The sequence below is a fragment of the Phyllostomus discolor genome, chromosome 10 (genome assembly GCF_004126475.2).
Source record: "Phyllostomus discolor isolate MPI-MPIP mPhyDis1 chromosome 10, mPhyDis1.pri.v3, whole genome shotgun sequence".
Classification (NCBI taxonomy): domain Eukaryota; kingdom Metazoa; phylum Chordata; class Mammalia; order Chiroptera; family Phyllostomidae; genus Phyllostomus; species Phyllostomus discolor.
In genome coordinates, this window is record NC_040912.2 from 85,609,782 (window position 1) to 85,622,154 (window position 12,373).

Here is a 12,373-nt window from a genome sequence, read left to right on the forward strand (position 1 = left end):
CTTCCTGCCCTGGAATTCCCAGCCTTCAGTCCCAGGCTTGGTCTTAGGATGACAACATAAGGGTTTGTCACTTTCTCCACAGGACACTTGGAAGCAGGAATCACCCAGAGTCCAAGGTACAAAGTCACAGGGACAGGAAAAAGGTGACACTGAGGTGTCACCAGACTGATAACCATAACGCTATGTCCTGGCATCGACAAAACCTGGGCCATGGCCTCAGGCAGATATATTACTCAGGGGGTGTTGGGGTCGCCAGCAAAGGAGAGGCTCCCGATGGGTACAGTGCATCTAGAGTGAACATGGAGGACTTCCTGCTCACGCTGGAGTCGGCCACCCCCTCCCAGACATCTGTGTACTTCTGTGCCAGCAGAGACGTGCTGATCCACATCGCTGCACGGCCACCCTCTCTCTGCACAGAAAGGACTGTTGAGGCCCTGCACTCCAGATTCATGCGACCCCTGAGCAAACTCCTACACCTTAGAGCCCTGCAGCACCCTGCCTCCAGGGGAACCCTGGGTGTGTGATGAGGTCCCCCTCTAGGTTAGTGTGTACCAGGCCTGGTGTAGGTCCAGGGCCTCAGACACAAGTCTGCAATGTCGCTGTCTGTCAGTCTGTCCTGCCAGGTGCTCTGTTAGCTGGGAAGGTGTTTGCTCTTTCTAGCTTTTCTTGTCATCAGCCTGAGTGTGATGCCTCCAGGGCGGGGAGTCATGAACACCATATCCACGTAGATCCCTGCGAGTGTCACATGCAGGTGTGTAAAGGTACTGGACACTGAGTCTTCCTTCAGACAGAAGCTACAAGAAACATGTTTTAGTGCTGGTGACTAAGAAGGACACGGGGCTTTGCTGTGGGCAGGGGAGACACCTAATAGTACGTGGAGGTTAATGAGCAGAGGGAGGGCACTAGGATGAGCCCTGCAGAAGGAGTTGGAGCTTCCAACTCAGATATTTCCCGGGGCATCACTCAAGGTGTCTCCAAGCAAGCGGGCCCAGAGAGTGGCCCTCAGGTGTGATCCCATTCCTGGACACTCGACATTTACATGTGCTGACAGGTCCCGGGACAGGGCCCAGAGTTTCTGATGTACTTTTACCTCCTGGATCCCCAGACTCCTGCGGGAAACCTAGGACCGGTTCTCTGCTCAGAGACCAGGGGAATCCCACTGCACTCTGAGGATCCAGCCTGCAGAGCCAGGGGACTTGGCCGTGCCCCTCTGTGCCAGCAGCTCCAGCACAGAGTGGCCCCGTCACCCCTTCATGCGCACACCCTCATCCTTCTCCCTCCATGCAGCTCCCCCACTCTAAAGCAGCCCTTCTTTGCTCATCATTCCCCAGTGACTATGCAGTTCTGGGCATCAGCTGTGCTTTGGGCAGACAGAACAAAGCCCTGCCCGGTGAGCCTCAGTTGGCTGGGTGTTGTACTGCCAACCAAAGTCTTTCTGGTTGGATTCCCGGTCAGGGCACCTGTCTGGGTTATAGGTTTGGATCTCATTGGGGCACATAGGAGAGGCAACTGATTGATATTTCTCTCACATTGATGGTTGTCTACCCCTTTCTTTCTCATTCCCTCTCATTGCTATGGAAGTAAATAAACAAAATAATTAAGTAATGAGGATTTGCAGAGCCAGCTCAGTGCTCTAAGGCACAGACTGAACGTCATGGACACGAACTACCTTTGGTAGGACTGTGAGGCTCTGTCCCCAAACACAGCTCCGCTGTGGGTGAGAAGTGTGCCTGTTCCTCAGGGCTTGTCCGCATCTGGAATGTTGGCGACACCCTCTTCCTGCACATCCTTCTCTGAGCCGCCCTGTCACCTTGGGGGCTCTGCAGCATCTTCTCCAACGTGCCTTCCTGTTGGGAGTGAAGGTCCTCACCGCTTCTGTGTGTATTGTCTGAAGAAACCCAGGTGATACCAGAAAGGCGTCATGCCCTCTGCCAGGCTGCAGGAGCCCACACTCTATTGTGTTTTCATTTTCCCGCCACTCCATCCTGAGTGTCAGGCTGCAGCGTGGGTCCACGACCTCTCGGTTTCATCTTGACCCCATGGGTAAATCCTTCTAGAGATGAGGGTCTTCTTGGTGTCCTCTCATTTTGACTTGAAGTAAATTCCCTGAATTCTTGCACTCAAAGGGATGTGACATTCTCTAGATAATATGTTTTATTTCTTTTTATTTATTTTCTGTTATGGTGGGATATATTATTTGTTATAAATATAGATAATCGAGTCCCTGTGGGGGGGCAGCTGCAGACATTTGGCAAAGCCCCAGCCATGGGCAGAGGGGACAGGCCTTCAGATCATGGGTTTCTGGGAGTCCTGAGAGGTAACCCTCGGCTCTGACGCTGGGACTGGATGTCACAGACCCAGTGCCAATCAAGGTGCCTGAGCCTTGGGTAGCAGGTAATGACAGTGGCTGTTCCTCAACACCCACCCAAACACTGTAGTAGCCATGACACCAGATCTGTTCACCCAGGAACGAGAGTCCATGGGAGGGACATTTCCTGGTCGTGTGTGGACTGTGCTCGGGTCCCTGGGCCTCCTGGGAGGGAGGGAGGCCTGGGCTCCCAGGGCAGCTGCCTGTCCTTGGGAAGCCATCAGGGACCCCTTCCCGGACTGTGTCCCCATTTATGCCACTGCCCAGCACCTGACCCTGGCCACTCTGCTTCCTTGGGACACTGTTTTGTACCCGAGTTTGCTTGTCTCCCACAACGCTGCCGCTTCACCCAGAACCAGCTCCGTGCTCACAGAGCAGGTGCCCACTGTGGGGGCTGCCCCTCCCGTGTGGGCTGTGCGTGGGGGTCTCAGTCCCAGCGTCCCCAGCTCCCCATTGGGTGTCTTTTCTCCATGGCTGCTCACAAACCGTATGGGTTACATTTCACTTGTGTTTCAATTTTAACTCTTATTCACGCACATTTGCCTCCAATCTTGAAGGTAATATTATCTTCCCAGTCTTTGCTGATTTATATTTTGGAGATAACATGAAACACCTATTTTCCTTTTGCATTATGTTTATTTTGAGCAATTGAGATAAAAAATGCCTCACACTTCCACTTGTGTGTTTTCCTTCCTACTTGGACTAGATATTATTTCCTCCCATTCCCCTTCTCTCCCTCTGCCTTTCAGAGGACAATGTGAAGGAAGCCGGTCCCAGACTGCAGCTGCAGATGACGTGAGAGTGCTCCAGGGGAACGGGGTAGGGTGTTAAGCATGGAAACTGAAAGAAATAGGGTCACGGTGGGTAATAAAGTTGGGATTAGGGTTCAGAATGTTGAGATAGCTTATAAAGGATAGTGCTTCTGGAATCCTCTGCCTGTAGACCAGGCAGACATGCCCACCATCCCTTGGGCTGTGGCAGAAGACATGGTAATGAGATGTCAGTTACTGGCCACGAGATGGCGCTGTGACACCACTGACCTGGAAGGGGCTCTGGGGAGAGTCTGGGAGAACAGGAAAGGGTTAAGAAGCCCTGGGCAGGGACCCAACACAGGGCAGAAGCTGAGGCAGGTTTCAGCTGTGGGCAGCCTCCCTGCAGCTGTGGAGTGGGTGGGAGGTGCAGCTGAAAGTTGAAAGACCCATGGTTGAAGGACTTGGGCAAGGCAGCCCTGCTGGCAGGGGCAGGTGCAGAGAGAGAAGTAACTGTCCCCTAGCACTGGGGGAGACCAGGAGTGGCCCAGGTTAGGACAGTGAAGGGACCCCTGCCCCACATGTCACTGAGGGGTACTAGGACGCCTGGGGCTGGCACAGGTTCCTCCACCCAGGGATAGGGGACCTGCCTTCACCTCAGGAGGCACCAAGGAGGGGTCTCCTTGAGCACAAAGACAAGAAGGGATGTAGGGCCAGCAGCAAGAGCTGGTGCTTAGTTCAGGCAGGGGCAGGCAGGGACAATGTTGTAGGCACTTGGGGGCGGTGGGGAAGCTGCAGCCACCCTTAGCCATGGGGCTGTGCAAGACATGGAATGATGCATAGAAGCTAGAAGCGGGGTCCCACCAAGGGTACAGAGCACCAGGGGGCAGCCTCCTTGGAGAGTCCCATCAGAGCAGTTACAACATCACACCAATGACGTCATAGCAAATGTTCCTATCAGCACACGGAGCACAGAACTGTAGACCGCTCACCCCAGGGGACTCCACCCTGAGCTGGGAGAGGCCCTGGGCAGCTGCCATGGGCCCCAGGCTCCTCTGCTGTGTGGCCCTTTGTCTCCTGGGAGCAGGTGAGCCCTGGGCACTGTGTGTAAGTCTGGACACGCAGTCACATCCCTGACACACAAGCCTGGGGGTGGTGGCTGCCTCGGGAGGCTCCCTGTGCTCTGCCCCCAGCTCCTCTGTGTCTTCTCCCAACAGGCCCAGTGGACTCTGGAGTCACGCAGACCCCAAAACACGTGGTCACAGCAAGAAAACAGCAAGTGACGCTGGGGTGTTCCTACATCTCTGGACACCTGTCTGTGTATTGGTACAAACAGGTTCAGGGTCAGGGCCCTGATTTACTGGTTGAGTACTACAATGGGGAAGAGCGACAAAAAGGGAACCTGCCTAATAGATTCTCCGTGAGGCCGCTGGATGGCTACCGCTCCGAGCTGACCGCGAGCTCGCTGGAGCTGAGCGACTCGGCCCTGTATCTCTGTGCCAGCAGCCCTGACACAGCCCTGCAGGCGCGGCAGCCTCCTGCACAGAAACACTCCGCCCCACTCAGGAAGCGGCAGCTGCCAGCCACACAGGCTCAGGCCTGAGAGAGCAGCTCAGCTTCCCCAGGCCCGGTTCTGCCGCTCGCAGATGGGGTGGGATGTGATGCTCACAGACATCATGGCAGCTTAGGTGTCCTTGTCCTGTTTATACACCTGGTGGAAAGTCCTGTTCCTGGGTGTCAGATTTCATAACCCAAGGAGCCAGAAATCGCTCGTCTGCCCCTCCACACACATGGATGTGCACGACTGCCCCTCCCCCCTCCCAGCCCCATGCCCACACTGACTCCCCTTTTCCTGGTTTAAGTGAGCGGGCCTGGGGGGATCACACACCATCGGGGATTGTCAACCTCTTCCCTGGCAGCTTCAAGGAGCATTTCACTTCAAGGTAGTGAATATCCATCCATCCCTCATGATGACAGCAAAGAAAGGTATGATTATTTTCCTTTTCTTTTTAAAAACATTTTATTTACTTATTTTTAGAAGGGAGGAGAGGGAGAAAGAAGGAGAGAAGCATCGTTGTGTGGTTGCCTCTTGTGGGCCCCCTACTGGGGACCTGGCCTGCAACCCAGGCATGTGCCCTGAGTGGGAATTGAACCAGCCAATGAGCAAGGCACAATTTTCCGCACTGTTGCCCTCACCTGGGCCTGCACAGAGCCCCGAAGGAAGTTAGGGTTCCTGCAAAGCATGGACTGTGGGGAGATTAGCTGCAAGTGTTTAAAGACTCATTATATTTCTCATAATTAATGTCTGCAATCCTTCACAGGGAGACATTCCCTGGGGAACAATGCCTCAACTTAAAAAGAGCATTTTTCACTCTCTCCCTGTTGGCAGCCGCCTCTCCCCACACCCCTCTGTAACCCGAGGGGCCAGCAGGGCACCTGCAGAGCTGAGCACCCCACAGAGAGGGAGTGTCCCCCTGGACTGGATGTGCTGGCCGCTGCCTCACCCCAACATGGGAAGCACATTCTCAGGTGACTCTGGAAGTCCTGGGGAGCACGTGGCAGGGGTCCCATCTGTCGGGGGATGGAGATAAAACAGAGTCAAAGGATCCTCAAGTGTTGACGAGCCTGACCCTGAGGTTTGGCCACCAGAGACCAGGAGGGCCCCTGTGGGAGGAGGGACAGTGAGTGGATGCTGGACGACCAGCAAAGTAAACAGGAGGCTGAGGGACGACTTGGGCCCCAGAGCCCTCAAGGCATCAGAGCGCCCTCAGGGGCTGCCCTCAGACGCAAGAGCACAGGGACGGGGACACACAGCAGACCAGGGCGGCATGAGGATCTGCGGGCAGGACGAAGCACACCTGAGTCACACACTGTGAACACGGAGGGTGAGGCTGACTCTGGGACTCCCGTCAGTTCAGCCACACGCGTTCTCCTCCCTCTGAGCTGTGCCCCTGCCCTTCTGCTTCTGATCTGACGCTCAGGGAAGGGGCGTGTCCCCGTGTGACAAGCTGGCCCTGGGGCCCAGGCAGTGGGAGTGACACCTCAGAGAGACTCCCTGGACAGCCCTGCTCCTGCCCAGACACCCACAGACCCAGAGGGACCCTGAGTCAGCCTGCCTGCTGCCATGAACGGCAGCCTCTTGTGCTGCATGACCTTGTGTCTCCTCCGTGCAGGTGGGTCCTGGGCTGGGCCCCTCTGTGGGGACACTGCCCAGGCCCAGCACCGAGCCGCTCCCTGGAGGCTGTAGCATCTGTTCCCCTGTCTTCCCTGCAGGTCTGGGGATGGCCGGGGTCACTCAGTCCCCAACATTCCAGGTTGTGACAAAAGGACAGATGGTGACCTTGAGGTGTTCCCAGGACTTGAACCATAACAACATGTACTGGTACCGACAGGACCTGGGTCACGGGCTGAGGTTGATCCATTACTCAGTGGGTGTTGGGGTCAAGGACAAAGGAGAGGTCCCGGATGGGTACATCGTCTCTAGATCAAAACAAGAAGACTTCCCCCTCACGCTGGAGTCGGCCACCCCCGCCCAGACATCTGTGTACTTCTGTGCCAGCAGTGAACCCACAGTGCTGCACGGCCGCCTCCTCTCTGCACAGAAAGTCAGGGGGAGGCCCAGCGCCCAGACTCAGGGGAACCCTTTGCAGACTCCTCCACCTTGGAGCCCCCAGTGGCTCCTGCCTGCAGGGTGACCCTCTGTATATGTAGGGTGACCTTCTGTACATGTGGGGTCATCCTCTAGGCCAGTGTCTGCCAGGATGCAACCAAACCCTGGGCCTTGGACACAAAGGTGTCCACTTGGCTGGCTGTCTGTCTGTCCTCTGCATCTGCTCCATTGGCTGGGGTGATGCTTCCCCAGCTCTTGCTTTTCTTGTCAGCAACCTCAGTCACAGGCCATCAGGGTGGGCAGTCATCGGTAACCAGACACATCTGTGCCCACTGGTGTATCACACGCAGGCGTGTCACAGGTCAGTCACGGTGAGTCTCCTTCTGAAAAGCGGCCATGAGAAACCCGTGTTTACATGCAGGGCAACTTAGAAGCACAAGAGGCTTCTCTGTGGGCTGTGCGGACATGGTATTACATGGGAGTGTGAGCACGCACAGACAGGGACCTGGGTTGAGACCTGTAGAAGGAAGAGGGGCTTCCCACTCCAATATATCCCAGGGCGTCACTCCATCTGTGCGTCTCCGAGTGTGTCAGTGCATCCAGGGCAGAGTTGGGTCAACCCCTATGCCCACCCTCTCCTTAGCAAGGGACCAGGTTGAACATGTGCGACTAGGAGAGTGGAGGGGATGGTGACAGAACAGGGTGCTCCCAGGAGGTCCCAAATGACAAAGAGTCAATGAATTCACCCTTCAGTGTGTTGTACTGATGACAGTGTTGACATGTCAGAGTGAAAATGCCAGCTGACCCGGAAGACAGGGGAATGAGGTGTCATGTGGGAACCCTGGGTCTAGACAGCAGGGAACCCCAAAGGGACAGCCGTGCACGGGTTTTGTTTAAGAAGGAGTGTAGAACTATTTACACCAGTCGCCCAAGTGCGCTCTCACATACATCACGCATCCCTGAGTTCAAGGGGCCTGAGAGAGGCAGTGATGTCACTGTGGGAACGGCCCCGAGGTGACAAGACATGTTCCCTCCTCCTCTGCTCCTGCTCACAAGGACCTGACCTAGGGTACCTCCCACTCCTGACCTGACCCTGCCATGGGCACCAGGCTCCTCTGCTGGGTGACCCTCTGTCTCCTGGGGGCCGGTGAGTCCTCAGAAACCAGGCAGCCTCAGTGTGTGTGTGTGTGACAATTACAGTTGTTTTCCTCCTTCTGTTGTCAACTTCTGTGTTCCAGGTCACACAGAGGCTGGAGTCTCTCAGTTCCCCAGGCACAAGGTCACCAAGAGGGGACAGAATGTGACATTTCAGTGTGATCCAATTTCTGGACACACTGTTCTTTACTGGTACCGACAGACACTGGGGCAGGGTCCGGAGTTTTTGGTGTACTTCCAAGGCAAGGACCCTGTGGACACCTCCGTGATGCCTAAGGATCGGTTCTTCATTGTGAGACCTGACGGCTCCTCCTCCACTCTGAGCATCCAGCCTGCAGAGCCTGGGGACTCGGCTGTGTACCTCTGTGCCAGCAGTGCAACCACAGTGTGGCACCGTCCCCAACTGCCTGCTCACAAACCCTCCTGTGCTCCCCTCTGCTCATGGTTCTGAGACTCCTCAGCAAAGGAGTTGCCCTGTTCTTCCTTTTCCAAGAAGCATAAGTGCATTGGGATTTTCAATGCTTTTTCTGGCAGTAATGACTAGAACACGGCATGCTGGATTTCTAGGGTTCCTTCATGTACCTCAAGATTCTGTAATTGAGGATAAGCCCCGGAGCTCTGCCTCAGGCATGGTGAAATCTTCTCTTGTGAAATAGAAAGTTTCAGCAGATGTGTGACAACCTCCGAGTCCTGAGTGTCACTGATGATGACACGTGATGCCCACATGTGAGCAGCCATGCAAGCTCTGTTAGGCCACAGGCAGCCACCAGCCTTAAAAATCAATAGTTATACTCCTTAGTGAAAACTGTCATTGGAATCATTCACAGACACCGGTCATGCACAATAATGCACATTAATATATATCCATATGTTGTTTTATTATTTTTCTTCCCAATCCTGTAGTCATTCCATATTTAATTTCCTTCTTCTCTAGCCTATTTTTAATAGAATTTTAAATTTAGCTTGGATTAATAAAAACCACATTTGAGAAGTTTTAAAGGGAAGTCATTCAAATAAAATCAAAATAATAGTTGTACTGATCTCCCCTTATTTTGGAGGGATGCTTTCCAAGACTCAGTGGATGCCTGAAACCGCTGATGGTTTGATGGAACCCGACGCTTACTGGTCTCCACCCCCCACCCGAAACACGCACCTTTCACTTTGAAGGAAGCACTTTATGGTATCTCTTTGGCAGATCTGGTTGCTAGCATCATGGCCCTGCATTTCACGGCCATCACTAAGTACAATAAGGGGGACTGGACCTCAGGCACTGCCCGCTCACAGCAGTCAGTCTGATGACAGAGACGGTCCAGGGAGTGACAGGCAGGGACAGAGCACAGTGTGGAGACGCTGGGCAAGGGGCTGATTCACATCCTGGGTGGGACAGAGGGGGACAGTGTGAGATGTCACCACACTACTGAGAATGACGCATGTTTAAAACTGTTAAATACTTTTTCTCTGGAATTTATCATTTAATATTTTGGGACTACAGTTGAACGTAGGAAACTGAATCTGTGGAAAGCAAAACTACAGCTAAGGGGGGACTTCTGTGGATAAAAGTAAAATGTGAGACAACAATAGTGACACAGGGAGCAGGTAATGCATACATGTCTTACCGTTGTGAGATCTTCCTGATCGATGTGGAGGGGTGTAGGCTGTGATAAAGCTGAGAGGTCCATTGCAAACTCTAGAGCCACCACTAAAATAGCAAACAGAGTTATAGCTCATAGGCCAACAAACCCGGAAATGAAACTATTATAAAAATGCCTAATTAATACAAAAGAAAGCATGAAAGAAAGGACAAAGGAACAAAGAACAGATATACTAATAGAAAACAAACAGCAAAATGACAGACATGAAGGTAACCAGAACAATATGTATATCAACTCTAGTCTAAATGCCCCAATTCAAAAGCATCGATTGTGATCATGGATAAGAGAGAAAGGAAGCAGATGTGTGCCACCTGCCACAGCGGCCTGCACCAGCAGCAGAAGCACTCAGAGGTGCAACGGAGCAGACACACCACGCTGACACTGATCACATGAAAGCTGGAGCAGCAACGTTTGTATCAGACAAAGCAAATCTCAAAGCAGGGACTATCATCTGAGACAACAGAGGTCATATTCTAATGATGAAAGGGCCAATTGATCAAGAAGAAAAAAGCATTCTGAAATATTTATGCATCTGAAAGCAGAGTTTTAAAATGCTGAAGCAAAAAAGGCAAGGAGAAAGAGACAAATTCACAATTATAGTCAGACATTTCATCACCTGTCAGTAATTGCCTGAACAACTTGACAAAAGGGAAAAATAGTGAGGGTACTGAAGTCATAGAGAACATGATCAATCACCTTGACGTCATGCACATTTACGGGATTGTTCACCCAACAGCAGCAGAATGCACCTTCTTACCAAAGGCACACGGACTATGCAACAGGATAAACTGTGGACTTTGACCATAAAATAAGTCACAATACATTGAAAACAATTGAAGTCTTACAAACCATGTTCTCTGAACACAGAGGAGCTGATTAGAAATCAATAACCGAAAGAGGTCTAGAAAAATCCCAAATATTAGAAACTAAATAACAATATTCTAAATAACCCATAGGGCAAAGAACAAATCGAAAGTAAATGATAAAGGGATTCTAACTACTGAAAATGAGAATGTAACATATAAAAATGAGTACAATGCCACACTAGGAATACTTAGGGAGAAACCTGAAAACAAGGGAATAATTCCCTTCTCATCCCGAGCCAGCACTATTTTACCCAAATCAAAACCAGGTATCACCCAAACAAAACAAAACAAGAAACCAAAAAATTAAAAAGCCGACAGGGAATATCCCTCATGAGTACAAACTAATAAACCTTTGGAATGCCAGTGCATCCAACATGACATTGAAAAGGATAACACAGCACGACCAAGTGGGGTCTGTCTCAGCATTACATCCTCATGACTGTTAACATTTAAAAGGATGTCCAGGAAGGTTAACATCTCAAATGCTAAAATGTGAGAAATCATATGATTATCTCTATAGATGCTTAAAAATACCTTGATGTATTCCAACATCTGTTTGGATAAAAACTCTTCTTAAATTAGAAGTAATTGGGAACACCCTTCCCCTAATCCAGGGCATCTGTGAAAAATCTGGGGTTAGTAACAGTTCTGGAGGGAGACCGTGGTGAGGTGGACTGTGGTAAAGCAAAGATGCATGCACACTGCCATCCACAGACCCAACACTAAGAGTAGCAGGGAAGGGGGGGATAGTCATTTCAACAGTAGTGCCGAACAACCCGGATCCATAGAGAAAAATAATGAATCTCAATGCTTACCTCACTCCATAAAGCAGAAGGGGGCCAAACTTGGCCCCTCCAGGTTCTTCTAGGGCCCAGAAGATAACTATTGGGGTTTATATAAGTGGTTGGAAAACATTATATTTTGTGACATACAAAACTACGATTTCAATGTCCACACACGAAGTTAAGGGAACATGACCCCACTCAGTAAGGTACCTAGTGTGTCTGGCTGACCTGGCACAGCAGTGGCAGAGCTGAGTAGGTGGGACAGAAAACAGAACATATTCACCACCTGCCTCTTTACACAGTGATTTTGCTGACTCAGCCATGCACAGAATGAAATTGAGGTGAGCTAACATGACAGATCTATTAAGCTTCTGAAAGAAAGCATAGCACATTCCCTTTATGACCCTGGAGTAGGCAAAGATTGCTTAGAGAGGACAAAAACTATTGTAATGCTTACAATCACATATTTTGAATTTTGGCCAAGTCGGAAATGTAGGAAGAAATGCTCCACTTCCTCACATAATCTGTCAACCAAGGAGTTAAAGAAGAACTCTTTATCCAGAGTGGTAGGAAGGGTGGAGACGGGCTGCCCAGAGGAGAGGCTGTGGGGCCAGGCGATGGTGTGGGCAGTCCCACATTCCCACCCAGATGAGCTGGGAAGAACGTATGGGGAGCGAGACAGACACCAAAACCAAGGGTTTCTTTTATTATTATTATTATTATTATTATTTCTTTTTTACTTTTAATCATTGTTTAAGTACAGTTTTCTCCCTTTTACTCCCAATCCAGCCCATTCACCCAACCCTTCCCACTTCCTTCCCATACCACCCTCCCCCTAGTTTTTGTCCATGTGTCCTTTATATTTGTTCCTGTAAACCCTTCCCATTCTCCCCTGAAATTCCCTCCTCTCTCCCCTCTGGTCACTGTCAGCCTGTCCTCTCTTTCAGTGTCTTTGGTTATATTTTGCTTGTTTCTTTGTTTTGTTGTTTAGGTTCCTGTTAAAGGTGAGATCATATGGTATTTGTCTTTCACTACCTGGCTTATTTCGCTTAGCATAATGCTCTCCAGTTGCATCCACGCTGTTGCAAAGGGTAGGAGCTCCTTCTTTCTTTCTGCTGCATAGAATTCCATTGTGTAAATGTACCATAGCTTTTTGATCCACTCATTTACTGATGGGCATCTAGGTTG

General features: G+C 51.2%; 1 gene segment (V, D, J or C); it reads left to right on the forward strand.

Moving 5' to 3' along the window:
- Window positions 1–4,102: 4,102 nt before the first annotated feature.
- LOC114507365 lies at window positions 4,103–4,720 on the forward strand. The segment is given in 2 exon segments: window positions 4,103–4,204; window positions 4,335–4,720. Coding segments are annotated over 2 exon segments (435 nt in total).
- Window positions 4,721–12,373: the final 7,653 nt, after the last annotated feature.